The following is a 21,743-nucleotide window of genomic DNA, read 5'->3' as shown; positions in this document are numbered from 1 at the left end:
GTAAATCATAAAAAAAATAACACTGACAATCCACTACCCCCCCCCCCTCTAGAAAATTACTGTAGAAAAAAATAGTAAAACAAAAAAAAAACGCCACTGTCACATGACATTGAAAAAAAAAGTATCGGTATTCGGTGTCGGCGAGTACTTGGGGGGGAAAAAAAGTATCGGTACTTGTACTCGGTCTCAAAAAAGTGGTATCGGGACAACCCTAGTTTTTGGGGGTTGAGAGGCCGAGTACGGAACCACACCTACTTAAGCAGCTCCTCTGGGGGTAGTGCTACATGTACATACCTCGTTTTGTGGGTGTTTCCATCGTCCTGGTGCTCCAGGTACTTCCAAAGTGTAATAGGTGGTCGAGAAACGAGATGTGTGATTTATGCTCCTAGAACGCCTGATGGTACTCCCTGCACGTTGGGCCTCCTGTATGTGGATAGAAGTCCCACACATGTGGTATCACCATACACAGGAGGAGTATCGGAATGTATTTTGGGGTGTCATTTTTGCAATTCACATGCTATGTGTTGGAAATATCTTATATATTTTACAACTTTGTGTAAAAAATAAATAAAAATTAAATTAGGTTTTCTTTCCACGTTTTCCGAAAACCTGTGGAAAAAAAATGACACGTTAAAAAGACTCATTATGCTTCATAGATTATACGCTGGGGTGTATGCTTTCCGAAATTGGGTCGTTCTGTGGGTGTTTCCATTGTCCCGATGCTCCAGGGCTTTGAAAAGTGTAATAAGTGGTCAAGAAATTAGATGTGTAATTTATGTGCCTAGAACACCTGACGGTGCTCCTTGGATGTTGGGCCTCTGTATGTGGCCAGGCTGTGAAAAAGTCTCACGAATGTGGCGTTGGGATACTCGAGAGGAGTATCGGAATTAGAGGTAGACCGATATATCGGCCTGGCTGATATATCGGCTGATATTTGGCCATTTTTGATCGGCATCGGCCGATTATTATCAAATTTAGGCCGATATTTTACACTGATCGCCGTTCCTCCTCCCTTCTCCACACTCAGCGGCTCTGGCAGCATCAAGCGCCCGCGCTGAGTGTGAAACTGACAAATAACGGAGAGGAGCGAGAGAGGAGCTGTCAGCTCGATGTCGGGGGTGGGCAGGACCCAGCAGCTATATTACACCAGCCAATGGCATGGTATCTGGGCGGGCCGATACGTGTATGTGACCACACCCCCTTTCTAAAGGAGCCCAATCATTGGCTGGTGTAATTTAGCTGGGTCCCGCCCACCCCCCGACATCGAGCTGACAGCTCCTCTCTCTCTCCTCTCTGTTGGTTTCACACAGTTAGTTACACTCGGCTTAGTGTGAAACCTGCCGGTGCCATCTGTCACCCACCAGTGCCAACCAGTTCCAATTGCCAGTGCCAGCTGTCCCATACTAGTGCCATCTGTCAGTTCCAAACCAGTGCCACCTGCTAGTGCCAATTAGTGCCATCTGTCAGTGCCACCTGCCAGTGCCAATAGTGCCACCTGTCAGTTCCAAAGCAGTGCCACCTGTCAGTTCCAAACCAGTGCCACCTGCCAGTTCCAAACCAGTGCCACCTGCCAGTTCCAAACCAGTGCCACCAACCAGTGCCACCTGCCAGTGCTAACCAGTGCCATCTGTACTGAGGACATCAAGTGTGTGCTAGAGTGACAGGAGTAAGCAGGAAGGAGTGGGGTGGGTGAGGCTGGTGGTGTGTGTTTTTTTTTTAATCGGCCTAAAATATCAGCCACAAAAATCGCCATCATGTATCGGCCATCGGCCTCCCCAATTTCTAAATATGGGCCTCGGCCTCCCCAATTTCTAAATATGGGCCTCGGCCAGAGAAAAACCCACATCGGTCTACCTCTAATCGGAATGTATTTTGGGGTGTCATTTTTGCAATTTACATGCTATGTGTTGGAAATATCTTATACATTTTACAACTTTGTGTAAAAAAATAAATACAAATTAAATTGGTTTTCCGTCCACGTTTTCCAACACGTTCAAAAGACTCATTATGCCTTAAAAGAATATACGTCGGGGTGTATGCTTACCAAAATGGGGTCATTTTGTGGGCGTTTCCATTGTCCTGGTGCTCCAGGGCCTCCAAAAGTCTAATAGGTTGTTGAGAAAAGAGTCAACAAGTTAATGTGTGATTTATGCTCCAAGAACGCCTAAAGGTGCTCCCTGCACGTTGGGCCTCCTGTATGTGGATTAGGGGTGCAACGGATCACAGTTCATCCGTGATCCGAACGGGTCACCCCCTTCGGATCGGAACACACTGTGATCCGCGGATTGCCACGGCTCCGGAGCTAGGCCGAAGCCGCGGCCTTTCCTAATGTTACGGCGGCGGCTCCGGAGCTAGGCCGAAGCCGCGGCCTTTCCTAATGTTACGGCGGCGGCTCCGGAGCTAGGCCGAAGCCGCAGCCTTTCCTAATGTTATGGCCGCGGCTTCGGCCTACCTCTGGAGCCGCGACCATAACGCTAGGAAAGGCCGCCGCTTCGGCCTAGCTCTGGAGCCGCCGCCGTAACATTAGGAAAGGCCGCGGCTTCGGCCTAGCTCCGGAGCCGCGGCCCTCCTCTGTTTACACCCACAGAGGAGGAGCCCGCACTCGTGGGACACACCGCTCGTCTGTCGGTACTAGCTGGGGGGGGGATGTCACTGTACTGAGAGGAGGGGGGGTCACTGTACTGAGAGGAGGGGGGGGGTCACTGTACTGAGAGGAGGGGGGGTGTCTGCACCGAGGGGGTACTATAGTTGGTGGGGGGGGGGGGGATGTAGATATTACAGTGGGGGAGATTATTTTTTTTTTTGCCGATCCGAAAAATGATCCGATCCGTGAGTTTTTTGATCCTTTGCACCCCTAATGTGGATAGGAGTCCCACACATGTGGTATTGCCATACTCTGGAGTAACAGTTTTGGGGTGTAGTTGCAGTTATGCATATGCCTTGTGAGAGAAATGACCTGTTTAATGACAATTTTGTGGGTGGAAAAAAAAAATCTTCGTTTTGAAAAGAATTGTGGGGAAAAAACAACCACTTCAAAAAACTCCCTTTGCCTCCTACTAAATACCTTGGAATGTCTACTTTCCAAAAACGGGGGTTATTTGTACTTTCCTGATTTGTGTGTCTCAAGAAACGAGATCGGCCGTCAGTACATCGGGTGTGATCAATTTTCAATGATTGGCACCATAGCTTGTAGACTCTATACCAGGGATATGCAATTAGCGGACCTCCAGCTGTTGCAGAACTACAAATCCCATGAGGCGTAGCAAAGACTCTGACCGCCACAAGCATTACACCCAGAGGCATGATGGGACTTGTAGTTTTGCAACAGCTGGAGGTCCGCTAATGCCTGCTCTATACCCTTCACAAAGACCAAATAATAAACACCGATTTGGGTTATTTTTACCAAAGCAATTTAGCAGTATGAGTTTTGGCCAAAATTTACGAAGAAAAATGACTAATCTTGCAAAATGTTATAACCAAAACAAAGAAAAATGAGTTTTGTTTTTAAAAATTTTTGGTCTTTTTTTTTTTTTTTTTATAGCGCAAAAAAATATTTAACCACTAGGGGTCCGCGCTATAGCCGAATGATGGCCACAGCGCAGACCCCAAGTGCTGGGAGGACGTCAGTAGACGTCCCCCCTTTCGTGCGCTCCTCGCGCACCCCTGCAGGGCGCGTGCTGTGATCACCTGAGTCGCTGAGACTTGTGTGATCACGGATCAGAGTGGCCCCTTACCACGTGATCATCTGCCAGCCAATGACGGCTGATCTCGTGATGTAAACAATTCTCGGTAATCTTTTTTTTTTTCTCCCCACGCTGAACGATCACCAGCATAGGTGCAAGGGACATCGGTCCCGAAGAGGAAGGAGGCACTTCTGCCTCATGTGTGCCAATCTGTACCCCCCTGCCAGTGCCACCTGTCAGTGTCCACAGTGCCACTTATAAATGCCCACAATTTCCACCTATCAATGCCCACCATTGGTGCCAATCCAATCAGTGCCACCTATCGGTGTAACCTACCAGAGCCGATCAGTGCTCATTATTGCCACCCATCAGTGCCCATTATTGCCACCCATCAGTGAACGATCACCGGCTTAGGTGCAAGGGACATCGGTCCCGAAGAGGAAGGAGGCACTTCTGCCTCATGTGTGCCAATCTGTACCCCCTGCCAGTGCCACCTGTCAGTGTCCACAAAATGCCCACAATTTCCACCTATCTTTGCCCACCATTGGTGCCAATCCAATCAGTGCCACCTATCGGTGTAACCTACCAGAGCCGATCAGTGCCCATTATTGCCACCCATCAGTGCCCATTATTGCCACCCATCAGTGAACGATCACCGGATTAGGTGCAAGGGACATCGGTCCCGAAGAGGAAGGAGGCACATCTGCCTCATGTGTGCCAATCTGTACCCCCTGCCAGTGCCACCTGTCAGTGTCCACAGTGCCACTTATAAATGCCCACAATTTCCACCTATCAATGCCCACCATTGGTGCCAATCCAATCAGTGGCACCTAGCAGTGCTGCCTATCGGTGTAACCTTCCAGAGCCGATCAGTGCCCATTTTTGCCACCCATCAGTTCCCATTTTTGCCACCCATCAGTGCCACCTATTAGTGCCACCTATCAATAACCTTCAGTGCCGCCTTATCGGTGCCCGTCAGTGCCCATCAGTCAGCGTACATCAGTGAAGGAGAAAAATTACCCGTTTGCAAAATATATAATTTTTTATTTTATTTTTGCAAAATTTGAGTACAGTGGCCCCGATTCAAGAAGCAATTGCGCCTGTGTAACCATAGGTTACGCAGCGCAATTGCTTACTTGCGCCGGCGTTACGAATGCTCCTGATTCAGGAACATCGTAACGCCAACTGCAGCCTAAAATCTGCGTGGCATAAGGCTCCCATTGTGCTCAGTGTATAGTTTGCAAATTGCATACTTACGCCGATTCACAATGTTGCGCGGGCCCTGCGTACGCAAGTTACGGAGTTTCCGTACGGCGTCTTTAGCGTAAGGCTGCCCCTTCTAATAGTAGGGGCAGCCAATGCTAAAGTATACACGCCGTTCCCGCGTCATGAAATTTGAATTTCACGTCATTTGCGTAAGTGATTCGTGAATGGCGCTGGACGCCATTCACGTTCACTTTGAAGCAAATGACGTCCTTGCGACGTCATTTGCCACAATGCACGTCGGGAAAGTTTCCCGACGGAGCATGCGCTCGGCGCGGGAGTGCGCCTAACTTAAATGATTCCCGCCCCCTACGGGATCATTTACATTAGGCGCCCTTACGCAGGGCAATTTTTAAGAGCGCACACGCAATTTACGGAGCTACTGCTCCGTGAATCGCGCGCAGCTTAGATAATTTGTGGGAGTGCAGGGCAAAAACCCCCTGTGCATCAGCGCTGAAAAATGGTCTGGGCAGAAGGGGGGGTTTAAGTGCCCGGTAAGCAAGTGGTTAAATACCACCAAAGGAAAGCTCTATTTATGAAAAAAAAAAAAGAGACAACATTCCATATGGGTGCGGTGTTACATGGCTGAGTAATTGCCATTCAAAGTGTGAGAGCGCCGAAAGCTGAAAATGTTGGTCTGGGCAGGAGGGGGGTTTAAGTTGCCCGGTGGGTAAGCGGTTAAAGTCCAACATAAAAAAAGCAAACCCAGGAACGTTGCCGGCAAAATACGGCTCTCGTCCGCTTTGTTCTTTTGGTAAACACAGTAGCCGGGGATTGCCTTCATCTATGTCGAACCCTTATCCTAGATGAGGGTCTACTGTAAATGGTGGACCACAAACCCGGGTTTGGGGGTTTTCCTGAAATTCGGGGCTGGTAAGGATTTTAAGGTGGGATGCAGGTCCACCCAAACTCCATACCAGACCCTTAGTACCTCCATTTAACAAATCCCTGAATCGTTAATACCCCCTGCTCAGTAGTGCCCCAGCTCTGCTGATCCCCCCCCCCCCACACACTTAATACTAACCCCCACCTCTGCTGATCTTTTGGTTTGCTGATCCTTCTCTTTCTCCGGTCCCCGCTCACCTCCTGCTATATACAGTAGCTTCTATGCTGCTCACCACATGCGGTATCTGCTAGTTTCTCCTGCTCCGGTCCCTTCGCCTCTCATTCCTCTCTCCCTCCAGTCCCCGCACACCTCCCGCTATATTGCTCCCATGCTGAGCACCACGTGTGATATGTTTGACCTACTCTGGTCCCTCAGCCCTGCTGATCCTCTGCTGCTCAGTCCTCTCGCCCTCCAGGGCCCGCTCTCCTCCCGCTATATAGCTCCTGTGCTGCATACCGGGTGTGACATCTGCTCTTTTCTCCTGCTGTAGTCCCTCAGCTCTGCTCATTCTCTGGAGCTCAGTCTATTATGGGAGCAATATAGGTGAGCGGAGACTGGAGGGAGAGAGGACTGAGTGGCGGAGGTTCAGCAGAGCTGAGGGACCGCAGCAGGAGAAACTAGCTGATGTTGCAGAGGGTGAGCATTATGGGAGCAATATAGCGGGGACTGAAGGGCGAGAAAACTGAGCAGCAGAGGATCAGCAGAGCTGAGGGACCGGAGCAGGAGAAACTAGCAGATGTTGCAGAGGGTGAGCATTATGGGAGCAATATAGCGGGGCCTGAAGGGCGAGAAAACTGAGCAGCAGAGGATCAGCAGAGCTGAGTGACCGGAGCAGGAGAAACTAGCAGATGTTGCAGAGGGTGAGCATTATGGGAGCAATATAGCGGGGCCTGAAGGGCGAGAAAACTGAGCAGCAGAGGATCAGCAGAGCTGAGGGACCGGAGCAGGAGAAACTAGCAAAAGCAAGAGACCTTTTAGTCCCCATTCATCCCCCCCCCCCCCGGTTATATTTATTTTTCTCCCATAATGCTCACCCGGTGCGACAACTGTTAGTTTCTCCTGCTTTAGTCCCTCAGCTCTGCTCAACCTCCACCTCCGCCACTCAGTCCTTTCTCCCTCCAGTCCCTGCTTACCTCCCGCTATGTTGCTCCCATGCTGCTCACCATGCGTGACAATTTTTAGTTTCCCCTATTCTGGTCCTGTAACAGCACTGGTGAACGGAGTGAACCACAACTGTGATTAGCAAGGATTCCCATGCGCTTCCACAACTCAGTATTGGTCCCAGGCGTCGCTCCTCGCAACAGGAGTTTGGGGGATTCTACATCATCTCTCACATAAAGAAAGGCGTTGCGCTACTAAGGATGGACGCATTACAACATGCAACCAGAGCTTAGCGTTTAAAATTATAGTATACTTCAAGGTCAATATTCCAATACACCTCCTATATGCAAGTGATTATCAGTAAGGGACCCCAGGCATCACTCCACACGAACAGGAGTTTGGGGGTTTTCTACGTCATATCACTTTGAGCATATAGGGATGTATTGGGCCACTAAGGGAGATGCTATGAAATAGCATCAACCCCTAGAATAGAAAAGTTAGAACGAACATGTTCAAACAATTAGGACAAGGCCTATAAGGGATTTGTACTTATGTCAAGCTCGTAGTAAATAGGAGTTGTAGTAACAGCTAGTACTTGCGTATGAGAGGAAATATAGTTAAGGTAATTATAGTTACATACATGAGGTAAATATGGCAGACATAATAGTAGTTGCATGTGAGAGGCAATATAGCTCAGGTAATTATAGTTACATTCATGAGGTAAATATGGCAGACGTAATAGTAGTTGCATGTGAGAGGCAATATAGCTCAGGTAATTATAGTTGCATATATGAGGTAAATATTGCTCTAGTAATTTGAGGGTAGCTGACCCTTTAAGGTACTCCTTAGCAAACAGTCCTTAGCACAGCAATATCTCCCAAATAGTATGTTGATATCCACACGGCATATTTAGTAACACATTTGTATTAGATGGAACACTAGCAGTAGATCTTCTTATAGGACTACAAGTGATACAATGGCTTCTATGCAGGAGATGGAGGATCCATGGTGTAGGGTGTTCAGCAAAGGCCTCAAGGTTGTCCCCAGCAATGCTCTGTTGCAGTAGGTGCATTAGCACCAAAGTAGTAGTTGTTGCTGCCTGGAGCGGTGTTGCAGCATGGGGAGCGACCGCAGCGATATCAGTAGCGTGGCCGAGCTACGGTTGACAATAATAGAACAGGGATTGAGTGTAAGCTGTAGTGCATCGCACTGAATGGCCCACTTCCGCGTTCCACGGTGGAACGCACTTAGCGCCGCGCGATGACGTCATCGCGCAGTCGCCGTAATGCGTTCATGCGCAGAACGCATTACAGAAAGTAACGGGCGCGCGGAGCGACTTGTACAGGTCCCCAGGTCCCTCTGCTCTGCTGAACCTCTGCTGCTCAGTCCCCCCCCCCCCAGTCTCCGCTCACCTCCCACTATATTGCTCTTATGCTGGTCACCGCGTGTGACATCTGCTAGTTTCTCCTGCTCCGGTCCCTCCGCTGCTCAGTCCCTATATAGCTTCTATGCTGCTTACCATGTGCGATATCTGCTAGTTTCTCCTGCTCCAGTCCCTCAGCTCTGCTTATTCTCTGCCGCTTAGTCTTCTCGCCCTTCAGTCCCCGCTATATTGCCCCCATAATGCTCACCATGTGTGACAACTGTTAGTTTCTCCTGCTCCGGTCCCTCAGCTCTGCTCAACCTCCGCTACTAAGTCCTAACTCCCTCCCAGTCCCTGCTCACCTCCTGCTATATGTCTCCCATGCTGCTCGTCATGTGTGACATCTCCTAGTTTCTCCTACTCCGGTCCTTCAGCCCTGCTGATCCTCTGCCACTCGGTCCTTTCTCGTTCCAGTCCCCGCTAGCCTCCGGCTATATTGCTCCCATGCTGTGCATCGCGTGTGCCATCTGTTGGTTTCTCCTACTCCGGTACCTCCACTGCTCAGTCTTCTCGCCATTCAGTCCCTGCTATATTGCTCCCATAATGCTCACCCTGTGCGACATCTGTTTCTCCTGCTCCGGTCCCTCAGCTCTGCTGAACCTCCGCTACTCAGTCCTCTCTCCCTCCAGTCCCCGCTCACCTCCCGCTATATGTCTCCCATGCTGCTCACCATGTGCCACATCTGCTAGTTTCGCCTGCTCCGGTCCCTCAGCTCTGCTGATCCTCTGCCGCTTAGTCTTCTCGCCCTTCAGTCCCCGCTATATTGCCCCCGTAATGCTCACCCTGTGCGACATCTGTTAGTTTCTCCTGTTCCGGTCCCTCAACTCTGCTGAACCTCCGCCACTAAGTCCTAACTCCCTCCCAGCCCCTGCTTACCTCCCGCTATATGTCTCCCATGCTGCTCGCCATGTGTGACATCTCCTCCTACTCCGGTCCTTCAGCTTTGCTGATCCTCTGCCACTCAGTCCTCTCTCGCTCCAGTCCCTGATAGCCTCCGGCTATATTTCCCTCCTTGCTATGCATCACGTGTGCCATCTGTTGGTTTCTCCTACTCCGGTCTCTCCGCTGCTCACTCTTCTCTCCCTTCAGTCTCTGCTCACCTCCTGCTATATTACTCCCATAATGCTCACCCTGTGCGACAACTGTTCGTTTCTCTTGCTCCGGTCCCTCAGCTCTGCTGAAACTCCCCCACTCAGTCCTCTCTCCCTCCAGTCCCCGCTCACCTCCCGCTATATAGCTCATATGCTGCTCACCATGTGCCACATCTGCTAGTTTCGCCTGCTCCGGTCCCTCAGCTCTGCTGATCCTCTGCCGCTTAGTCTTCTCGCCCTTCAGTCCCCACTATATTGCTCCTATAATGCTCACCCTGTGCAACATCTGCTAGTTTCTCCTGCTCCGGTCCCTCAGCTCTGCTGAACCTCCGCTACTCAGTCCCCCCCCCTCCAGTCCCCACTCGCCTATATTGCTCCCATGCTGCTCGCCATGTGTGGCATCTGCTAGTTTCTCATACTCTGGTCCCCCAGCTTTGCTGATCCTCTGCTCCTATGTCCCTTCAGTCCCCGCTCACCTCCCCCTATATTGCTCCTATGCTGCGCACCACATGTTTCATCTTCTAGTATCTCGTACTCCGGTCCCCTAGCTTTGCTGATCCTCTGCTGCTCGGTCCTCTTTCCCTTCGGTCGCCGCCCACCTCCCGCTATATTTCTCCTATGCTGCGCACCACATGTTTCATCTTCTAGTATCTCGTACTCTGGTCCCCCAGCTTTGCTGATCCTCTGCTTGGTCCTCTCTCCCTCCAGTCACCGCTTACCTCCCACTATATTGCTCCCATGCTGTGCACCGCATGTTTAATCTGTTAGTGTCTCGTACTTCGGTCCCCCAGCTCTGCTGCTCAGTACTTTCTCCCTTCAGTCCCCGCTCACCTCCCACTATATTGCTCCCACGCTGCTCACCACGTGCAACATCTGCTCATTTTCTCCTGCTCTGGTCCCTTAGCTCTGCTAATCCTCCTCCGCTCAGTCCTCCCTCTCCGTTCCCTGCTCACCTTCTGCTATAGCTTTCCCAAGTGGCGCACCACGTGGGCTGTATGCTAGTTGCTCCTCTTTAGCCCGAACCCCGCTTACCTTTCTGCTGCTCAACACTGTACACCACATGTGACTTCTGCACCAGACAGTCCCAGAATATATACACCTGAACAGGAAGTGACTGCTGATGAGGTCTTTTAGGTTTTCTTGTTGGTTGCCCAGTGCATTCTGGGAGATCTCATACCTGCAATACCTCCAAAACAAAGCCAACGCTGAATCAATTCCCCTCAAATGCTGCAGGTGCAGTTAGTAGGTGTTTTAAGAGACTGCACTGATGGGCATTAATAGGTGCCATGGATGGGCGGCACTTATAGGCAGCACTGACTTGCCTCACGGATGGGCACAAATTGGCCTCACGGATGGGCACAAATTGGCCTCACGGATGGGCACAAATTGGCCTCATGGATGGGCACAAATTGGCTCACGGATGGGCACAGATTGGCCCCACGGATGGGCGTAAATTGGCCTCACGGATGGGGACAAATTGGCCTCACGGATGGGGACAAATTGGCCTCACGGATGGGGACAAATTGGCCTCACGGATGGGGACAAATTGGCCCCACGGATGGGCACAAATTGGCCCCACGGATGGGCACAAATTGGCCCCACGGATGGGCACAAATTGGCCCCACGGATGGGCACAAATTGGCCTCACGGATGGGCACAAATTGGCCTCACGGATGGGCACAGATTGGCCTCACGGATGGGGACAAATTGGCCCCACGGATGGGGACAAATTGGCCTCACTGATGGGCACTTTTGAGGCTGTACTAATGAACAGGGCACTAATTATTGGTACTGATCTCCCCTGTGAGGAAATACCACTGATCGGCTCCCCTCTCCTCACTCTTTGTCAGTGTAAGGAGAAGAGAGACGATAACCGGCATTTCCCTGTTTACATGTGACCAGCTGTGATTGGACACAGCCGATCACATGGGTAAGGAGCCGCGTCATCAGCTCTATACTCAATCGGGGCCACGCCCTGTCCCAGTGAGCATGGACCTCCCAGTCCCCATTGGTTCCTGCTCTTCTGACAAGGCTGTGTAAATGTAGAAGTAATCTGGGAGGAGGACCAAAGGTTTTTTGATGGGGGGGAAGAGTCCCAGCTGGTTGGGACCTCCACAGAGAACATCTCCTCACTCATATCTACCTGATCCAGATGGAATCTTGAGGGAAGTGAACTAACCCTCTCATATCTATTGATGATGTTTTTATATTTTTCCAGGACACGCCATGGAGAAACCCTCAAAGGATCGTCTCACTTTATCTCCAGGTTGTAAAATGGAAGATGAGGACATCACAGGAGATTGTGGAGAAGAAAAGACAATGAGCTCCACTATGGATGGAGGACTTCACAGTGTGGAGAGACCATGGAATCCCTCCGACTCTGAGCAACCTCGTACTGTGAGGGGTGGGGCCGGGATTCAAGGAGAACAGAAATGTTCCTATCCTAATTGTGGGAAAAGTTTTCACTCGGAATTAGGACTTACTGAACATCAGAGTTTGCACACGGGTGGAAAGCTTTTTTCCTGTCCTGTGTGTGGGAAATTCTTTTCAAGGAAGTTCAATCTTTCCCAACATCAGAGGTTACACACGGGTGAGAAACCCTATTCCTGCTCTGAGTGCGAGAAATGTTTTTCACAGAAGGCCCATCTTGGCATACATATGAGATATCACACAGGTGAGAAGCCGTATTCCTGCTCTGAGTGCGGGAAATCTTTCGCAGAGAAGTCCAGTCTTTCCTTACATCGGAGAACTCACACGGGCGAGAAGCCGTATTCCTGCCCTGAGTGCGGGAAGCGTTTTACACAGAAACCGGAACTTGTAAGACATAAAAGTTTTCACACAGGGGTGAAGCCGTATTCTTGCTCTGAGTGCGGAAAATGTTACATACAGAAATCAGAACTTGTAAGACATCAGAGATCTCACACGGGGGAGAAGCCGTATTCTTGCACTGAATGCGGGGAGTGTTTTTCACTGAAGTACCATTTTGACGTCCATCAAAGATCTCACACAGGGGAACAGCCATATTCCTGCCCTGAGTGCGGAAAATTTTATACCTATAAAACAGCACTTGTTATACATCAGAGATCTCACACGGGGGAGAGGCCATTTTCCTGCCTTGTGTGCGGAAAGTCTTATACACGGAAAACAGAACTTGTTGTACATCAGAGATCTCACACAGGGGAGAGGCCGTTTTCCTGCCCTGAGTGTGGAAAATGTTATACACGAAAAAACGATTTAGTTAAACATCGGAGCTCTCACACCGGGGAGAAGCCGTATTCCTGCCCCGAGTGCGGGAAATGTTTTTTAAAGAAGTCCAATCTTGCCATACATCAGAAGTCTCACACAGGAGAAAAGCCGCATTCCTGCTCTGAGTGTGGAAAATGTTACACACGCAAATCAGTACTTGTTGTACATCAAAGATCTCACACGGGGGATAAGCCGTATGTCTGCCCTGAGTGCGGGAAATGCTGTTCAAAAAAATCAGACCTTGTTAGACATCAGAGGTCTCACACAGGGGAAAAGCCGTATTCGTGCCCTGAGTGCGGGAAATGTTTTTCACAGCAGTCCATTCTTTCCAGACATCTGAGATCTCACACTGGTGAGAAACCTTATCCCTGTCCAGAGTGCGGGAAATGTTATATGCATAAAACGGACCTTGATAGACATCAAATATCTCACATGGGAGATAAGCCGTATGTCTGCCTTGAGTGCGGGAGATGCTGGTCAAAAAAATCAGACCTTGTTAGACATCAGAGGTCTCACACGAGGGAAAAGCCGTATTCGTGCCCTGAGTGCGGGAAATGTTTTTCAAAGCAGTCCATTCTTTCTAGACATCGGAGATCTCACACTGGTGAGAAACCTTTTGCCTGTCCAGAGTGCGGGAAATGTTATACGCATAAATCGCACCTTGTTAGACATCAAATATCTCACACGGGGGAAGCCGCGGCGGCCCCCTAATCATATATGCAGGGTGCTGGATGCATGAATTCCAATGGTTTTTTTTTTGTTTTTTTAAGCACATGATTACAGCCTGAGGCTCTAATTGGCTTAAAAAAGGGGTGGACCCGGGGCGCAGAGCACTACGCCCTGAGCCCACCCATTTGTGTGAAAATAGCAAATTTAATATTCGCTATTGTCTTCCTGATTCTCCTCCTGGCCAATCAGGAAGTGGGTCCTGAGACCTGACGGGCCAAGGAGTCTTAGGACTCCTGTGGGGGGGGGGGGAGTGGGGGTCGCTGCCGTCTTGTCAGTCTACCATGGGGGGGTTGGGGGTGGAGTTAGTTTGCCACCCCTCCAAAAGAAATTTGACCCCTGGCTGCCACTGTGCACAAGTCAGACCTTGTTTATCAGAAAAGATCTCCAGATGGGTAGAAAACAACAAGGAGGGAAAGATAGAGTGTTGGGGGGGGGGGCTGTAGACTGAAGAATAGAAAAATAAGATCTTCTCGTTAAGTCAGTACTCTGCTACATCTGCGATGTTGAGTTTGTCCTTCATAGTTGAGGTCAGCTAGATGCAACTTAAAGCTGTGCGATTAATCATTAAAAGATTGTGATCTCGATTCGACCTCCCCACCCCCCCATGGGGACTTTCAGAACCGGAGTGGCTGGGGAACTCCCTACGAAGCCACGGGAACACACAGAGACCTCACACTTATGCCTCGTACACACGACCGGTTTTCCCGTCGAAAATTGTAACAGATTTTTATCTGTCCAACCATCCAATTTTTGCTGCGTGGGTTTACCAATCGTAGTTTTTTGGGTACCCTTGCGGTAAATTTATATTGGCCAATCTTTATATGATTGGATGGCTTTGGTTACACATACATTATTTTTATAGATTTTTTATTTTACTTTTTATCACATTTGATTACTGAGGTTTGATTTACCCAGCAATCATAAGTTACGATCTGGAGTCTTTTAGTGGTTTAATGTTTATGGGATCATGCATTTAGTATTGATTAGTGGTATTTTTGTAGTTTTACTGCACAATAATCAACTAAATCAATGTTTAAACCAGTGGATATTTTTTCAAATGCCAATTAATGTATTTTGTTCACCCCTGGTTGGGAGGGGATGAGCAATAATGCGGCGCTGCTGTCTTCTTTTTACAGGAGGGGGCGGTTTCCGCACTTTGATCACCACTTCCACTCCGGTTTATCTGGCATGTGAGTGGCTGTTCATAATGGGGCCTGGCTCTCTTTGTTTCACGGCGCGCATGCGCGTTTGGCGGCTCACGTTCCGCCTCGGGGTTGGGCTTTCCCTCGCGCCGACGTGCCGCGCACGCGCGTCTGGACCACGAGCGCCATTGGACATGGACGCCCATAGTGGATTGGTCCGTGTTCCCATTGGCCCCTGGGCTACAGCCCAAGTATTGTTTTTGTTGATGGTTGCGTCAGTGTGTGTTTGCCTCCGCCCAGTGCGTGAGGGTGGAGGATGAGGCTTGGTTTTTCGACCATTGAGCGCGTGCGCATTGGCCATCTACGTCTTTTCCAAAACGAGGCTTGGTTTTTGTTGCGCATGCGCCGCGGACCGGAACCGTGGCTTCTCTTTTGACGCTGAAAGGTATTTAGGAGGGTGATGTGCTTCTGGTTTCAAATGTAATGATACTTTAATGGTTTCTTCTCAGTCTTATATACAGTACAACCATGTGACAGTATTCAAAGGGACAATGAGATCTCCACCCCCCTAATCACACACTAAGGCTAATTACTTAACATTCCTTAATCAACAACAAAACACCTTCACCCACTCCGTCTCCTAGGCAGACGTTTCGTCTCCGCATACAGCTTGACACCTCTGAGCATTAATAGGTTGTAGACAGTGTTATCACACATAAACAGTTTTTAGCATGCAAAATTATAGGTCTGGGAGCAGACCTGGGATTAATACCTGTCCGTTACAACACCTTTACACAAGGACAATGGACTGTCTCCCAGGCCCTGATGCAATTAGCATGTCACTAGAAATGACTATTGACTGGTTGGGCCAACATCTTGCAATCTCTCAAGATCCTGCAATATGAACTATTATTGAGGTCCTATCTCATGTAATACATGAATTATGATTCACTTGCCACTCCATGCCCAAAGGGCACAGAGTGGACTCAGACCCAAGAGTTATCAGTGACGCTGACACAGGAGTATCCCCCATCCTCACAAAGTCTCTGGATGTCCCGGGTCATTCCATTACAGGCGGAACGTGCGGTACATCGGTATCAACCCCTTGGACTGCTTGGTTTCCCTGTGGACGGGTCGTCTGTATGTAACCCGGCCGGGACATCGGACTACAAGGCTCTATATCACTGCCAAATTGTGAGTGTTTTAGCATGTGTAATTTTTTAACAATAACATTTTAGAAGGTTTTACACTATCGAGGCCCCCCCCTCTTTTCTTTTTCCAACTTGTGAATTATGAACGTTGATATTTCGAATTAATGGAACAAGGTGATGATCCCTTATAGACCGTTTCCATCCAGCGTGTGGCTTTGCAACTCTTTATACCTACATGCTACCTGGGGTCCCCTATAATCAAGGGACCCCCCCCCCCCCGGGATCTGGTAAGCAGATTTATATGCTTTGTTGGTGAAGGATCCTAGCTATCTGGTTGTCACTCCCTATCTTTACACATTACATTGTTATTTTTTTTATGAACAATGTAATGTGTAAAGAAATAATAATAATAAAAAAGAAGACATTAATATAACTTAATGGTAATTTTTTTATTTATTTTTAATTATTTCTTTACACATTACGGGCCAGATTCACAAAGAGTTACGCCGGCGTATCAGTAGATACACCGACGTAACTCGGAATCTAAGCCTGTCGTATGTTTAAGTGTATGCTCAAACTGCGCCGTCGTATCTTAGGGTGCAATATTTCCGCTGGCTGCTAGGTGGCGCTTTCCATTGAGTTCGGCGTAGAATATGCAAATGACTAGATACGCCGAATCACCAACGTACGCTTGCCTGTCGCAGTAAAGATACGCCGTTTCCGTAAGAGGTACGCCGACGTAAAGATAAAGCTGCCCCCTAGGTGGCGTAGCCAATGATAAGTATGGCCGTCGTTCCCGCGTCGAAATTTGAAAATTTTGCGTAACTCGTCTGTGAATGGGGCTGGACGTAATTTACGTTCACGTCGAAACCAATGACCTCCTTGCGGCGTACTTTGGAGCAATGCACACTGGGAAATTCCACGGACGGCGCATGCGCCGTTCGGGAAAAAACATCAATCACATCGGGTCACCATAAATTAACATAAAACACGCCCCCTTATCCTTATTTGAATTACGCGCGTTTGCGCCGGCCACATTTGCGCTACGCCGCCATAACTTAGGAGGCAAGTGCTTTGTGAATACAGCACTTGCCCCTCTGACTTACGGCGGCGTAGCATAAATACGATACGCTGCGACGCCGTAACAATGCGTGCCCCTACCTGAATCCGGCCCTACATTGTTGTTTTTTTTTTTTATTATTACATTACTTTAAATTTGATTGAAGCAAAGAGTATTATAGTGGAACCTCGGTTTACGAGTAACGCGGTTAACGAGCATTTTGAAAGACGAGCAACAAAACGAGCAAAAATTCTCGGTTGTTTCCAAGGTCAGCTGAGCTGTCTCCAATCATTTCCGAGGCTCTCTTGCGCCCCCCACCTCTGACCACATGTGGTATTGCATGCCATTGAAGTCAATGCGGAACTAAATTTGGGGAAACTCGCTTTGATATGCGAGTGCTTTGGGTTACGAGAATTCACCTGGAACGGATTATGCTCGTAATCCGAGGTTCCGCTGTATGTCTTATTTTATTGCTACCTTGTTTGATAACCCAATGTTCAGGAGTTGTAAATCTTTTAAATAAAAAAGTTCTTCAGAATCGTGATCTTTATTCTAAAGCAAAAAAAAATCGTGATTCTAATTTTTTTCCAGAATCGTTAAGCTCTAATGCAAGTGAACATCTCCACTGCATTTGTGAAGAAGCTTTCAGAGCGCCCAAGAAAGTCCACCAAGCGCCAGGACTGTCTCCTGCGGTTGGTTCAGCCCCGGGAGCAAGGGAGGCACCACCAGTGCAGAGCTTGCTCGGGAATGGCAGCAGGCAGGTGTGAGGACATCGGTACGCAACAGTGAGGAGAAGCGTAGGCGTCGTTAAGGTGGGGCTATTGAGGCCGGAGCCCCCGAATGTGTGGCTCAATAGCCCCGAGTGTCTAAGCGGGTCCATTTTAACTTCTGTGTAATGCGCACCACAAGAACCGATCTGATCTTGAGCTCCGCCGCGTGACATAGCAGGTCCCGCCTTCTGGAGCCTGCAGCGCCTATGATGGACGTCCCACTGGTCTAATGCTGGGACGTGTGACGTCCATCATGGGCGCTGCAGGCTCCAGAAGGTGGGAATTACAATGCGGCCGCCGAGCCACATCCCCGCTCGGGTGGGTGGCTTTCCTCTCCTCTCCTCCTTCTCCTCTGGTGACTGGCTGCCTGGTGTGATGATGGGCATGCCGCACACCACAGCTGAGCTGAACTGCTGCAGGACACATGAAGAGGTCTGTCTCCTGGTCAGGTAGGTCAGTGTATGTATGTCCCTACCGTCAGTGTATGTAATGTAAGTAGGTCAGTGTATGTATGTCCCTACCGTCAGTGTATGTATGTCAGGTAGGTCAGTGTATGTAGTGTAGGTAGGTCAGTGTATGTATGTCACTACCGTCAGTGTAGGTAGGTCAGTGTATGTATGTCACTACCGTCGGTGTATGTATGTGAGGTAGGTAGGTTGGTGTATGTAGTGTAGGTAGGTCAGTGTATGTATGTCACTACCATCAGTGTAGGTAGGTCAGTGTATGTATGTCACTACCGTCAGTGTGTGTATGTCAGGTAGGTAGGTTGGTGTATGTAGTGTAGGTAGGTCAGTGTATGTATGTCACTACCGTCAGTGTAGGTAAGTCAGTGTATGTATGTCACTACCGTCAGTGTAGGTAAGTCAGTGTATGTATGTCACTACCGTCAGTGTAGGTAAGTCAGTGTATGTATGCCATTACCGTCAGTGTATGTATGTCAGGTAGGTCAGTGTGTGTAGGTAGGTCAGTGTATGTATGTCACTAGCGTCGGTGTAGGTAGGTCAGTGTATGTATGTCCCTACCGTCAGTGTATGTATGTGAGGTAGGTAGGTCAGTGTATGTATGTCACTACCATCAGTGTAGGTAGGTCAGTGTATGTATGTCACTACCGTCAGTGTGTGTATGTCAGGTAGGTAGGTCAGTGTATGTATGTCAGGTAGGTAGGTTGGTGTATGTAGTGTAGGTAGGTCAGTGTATGTATGTCACTACCGTCAGTGTAGGTAAGTCAGTGTATGTATGCCATTACCGTCAGTGTGTGTATGTCAGGTAGGTAGGTCAGTGTATGTATGTCACTACCCTCAGTGTAGGTAGGTCAGTGTATGTATGTCTACCGTCAGTGTAGGTAAGTCAGTGTATGTATGCCATTACCGTCAGTGTGTGTATGTCAGGTAGGTAGGTCAGTGTATGTATGTCACTACCCTCAGTGTAGGTAGGTCAGTGTATCTATGTCACTACCGTCAGTGTGTGTATGTCAGGTAGGTAGGTCAGTGTATGTAGTGTAGGTAAGTAAGTGTATGTATGCCATTACCGTCATTGTGTATGTCAGGTAGGTAGGTCTGTATGTATGTCACTACCCTCAGTGTGTGTATGTCAGGTAGGTAGGTCAGTGTGTCAGGCAGGTGAGATTAGTGGTCATCACTGATGGACACTGGTAAGCCAGGCAGCAAGTGAGCTTACCCCACCCAGCCAAAAAACAATAGCCTGCGCCACATACTCACCCCCCCCCCCCCCCCCGCCGTTGCTGGCCTTGGACTTTGGGCTGAAGCCCCTAGTCTTTTTGCCACCTAGCAACATCCCTGTGAAGAAGACTTTTGGAGGATGGCCTGGTGTCAAGAAGGGCAGCAAAGAAGCCACTTCTGTACAGGAAAAACATCAGGGGCAGAACGATATTCTGCAAAAGGTACCGGGATTGGACTGCTGAGGACTGGGGGAAAGTAATTTTTCTCTGATGAATCCCCTTTCAGATTGTTTGGGGCAGCTGGAGAAAACCTTTTCGAGAAAAGAAAAGGTGAGCCCCACCATCAGTCCTGTGTCATGCCAACAGTAAAGCATTCTGAGACCATTCATGTGTGGGGTTGCTTCTTAGCCAAAGAAGTGGGCTCACTCACAATTGTGCCTAGGAACACATCCATGAATAAAGAATGGTACAAAAATATCCTCCGAGTACAACTTCTCCCAACCATCCAAGAATAGTTTGGTGAGGAACAATGCCTCACCATTTTGCCTAAGAACACTGCCATGAATAAAGAATGGTACAAAAACATCCTCCGAGACCAACTTCTCCCGACCACCCAAGAAGAGTTTGGTGAGGAACAATGCCTCACCATTTTGCCTAATGCCGCGTACACACGGCCGCACATTTCAACAGGAAAAACTCTGTCGGAATTTCCGACGGAAAAATAGACAATCTGCTCTCTATCTAAGTCTGTCGGAAATTCCGGCCGTGTGTAGAAAACATCCATGAATAAAGAATGGTACAAAAACATCCTCCGAGACCAACTTCTCCCAACCATCCAAGAACAGTTTGGTGAGGAACAATGCCTCACCATTTTGCCTAAGAACACCGCCATGAATAAAGAAAGGTACAAAAACATCCTCCGAGACCAACTTCTCCCGACCACCCAAGAAGAGTTTGGTGAGGAACAATGCCTCACCATTTTGCCTAATGCCCCGTACACACCATCACTTTATGTGATGAAAAAAAATGACGTTTTTAAAAACGTCACTTTAATTGACTGTGTGTGGGGGAAAACGTCGTTTTATGTCTTGTAAAAAACGACCAAAAAAAATTGAAGCATGCTTCAATTTTATGTGTCGTTTTTCAAAAGTGCACTTTTTACTTCACAGAAATTGACCGTGTGTAGCAAAAAACGTCGTTTTCTAAGACGTTTTTTCATCCACGCATGCCCAGAAGCTACTTATGAAGCAAGCTTCAATGGTAAAACGTGGTGGAACGTAACCTCACTTTGCAAGAACATTGTGAGAAAACGATGGTGTGTAGGCAACTTCGTCTTTGAAAATTGAAGTTTCAAAAACGTCATTTTTTACTTCACAGAAAGTGTCGTTTTTTTTCATCACATAAAGTGATGGTGTGTACGCGGCATAAGAACACCGCCATGAATAAAGAATGGTACAAAAACATCCTCCGAGACCAACTTCTCCCAACCATCCAAGAACAGTTTGGTGAGGAACAATGCCTCACCATTTTGCCTAAGAACACCGCCATGAATAAAGAAAGGTACAAAAACATCCTCCGAGACCAACTTCTCCCGACCACCCAAGAAGAGTTTGGTGAGGAACAATGCCTTTTCCAGCATGATGGAGCACCTTGCCATAAAGCAAAAGTGATAACTAAGTGGCTTGGGGAACAAAACATAAACATTTTGGGTCCATGGCCAGGAAACTCCCCAGACCTTAATCCCATTGAGAACTTGTGGCCTGACTCACAATTTGCCATGAATAAAGAATGGTATAAAAGCATTCTCCCAAACATCCAAGAAGAGTTTGGTGAGGATCATTAGATGTGGTGTGTGTGAGCTAGGGACCACCGTGGTATGCATGCGTGCATTGTCTGTGTGCCATGATGAATGTGTGTGTTTAACGTGCAAAGAAACGTTCCACGAGGCAACTCCTGACTGCTGTTCCTTCAGCAGACGGGGTACCCTCGGGCAGGGGGGAATATCTGGTTCGGGGGTCAGGTCATCACATATGTCAATCTCCAGGCCCTTTCTCATGGCGTAGTTGTGCAGCACGCAACATGCACCGATGATCTGGCACACAAAGTTTGGGGAATACAACAGGGTCCCCCCGGACTTATCCAGGCATCGGAAACAGGACTTCAGGAGGCCAAATGTGCGCTCCACCATTGCACGGGTACGTATGTGTGCAGCATTGTATCTTCTCTCTCCTGTGGTTTGGGGATTCCAGAATGAGTCATGAGATGGGGCCCAAGTGCATATGCAGTCACCTGGAAGGGTAAAGACAGGAGGATGTTAGTCGTGCATGTGCCCCTCGTGATGTCTGCATCATAGGGTCGGACAGTCATGCCTGACACCCATGTCACTCACCAACCAGCCAGCTGTCCCTGTACGCGTTCTGTTTGAATTCCATTGGGATGTTGCTTTGGCGGTAGATGTGGCTGGCCCCTGGGTGTTTGGCACGGACGTGCCATATGAGGCATTGGGCATCGGCTATCACC

The 21,743-nt window shown here is 48.8% G+C and overlaps 1 protein-coding gene across 1 annotated transcript; it reads left to right on the top strand.

Annotated features, from left to right (window-relative positions):
- Positions 1-11,600: 11,600 nt before the first annotated feature.
- On the top strand, positions 11,601-19,557 carry LOC120910624 (oocyte zinc finger protein XlCOF6.1-like). The gene is made up of 2 exons (XM_040322379.1): positions 11,601-12,936; positions 19,510-19,557. Exons 1-2 carry the CDS (start codon positions 11,674-11,676, stop codon positions 19,555-19,557), a joined length of 1,311 nt encoding a protein of 436 aa, XP_040178313.1. The 5' UTR covers positions 11,601-11,673.
- The last annotated feature ends 2,186 nt before the right edge of the window (positions 19,558-21,743 follow it).

This window comes from Rana temporaria, chromosome 8 (genome assembly GCF_905171775.1).
Source record: "Rana temporaria chromosome 8, aRanTem1.1, whole genome shotgun sequence".
Taxonomy (NCBI): domain Eukaryota; kingdom Metazoa; phylum Chordata; class Amphibia; order Anura; family Ranidae; genus Rana; species Rana temporaria.
Note: the sequence above shows the minus strand (reverse complement) of the source record. Positions and strands in the feature narration are given on the sequence as shown.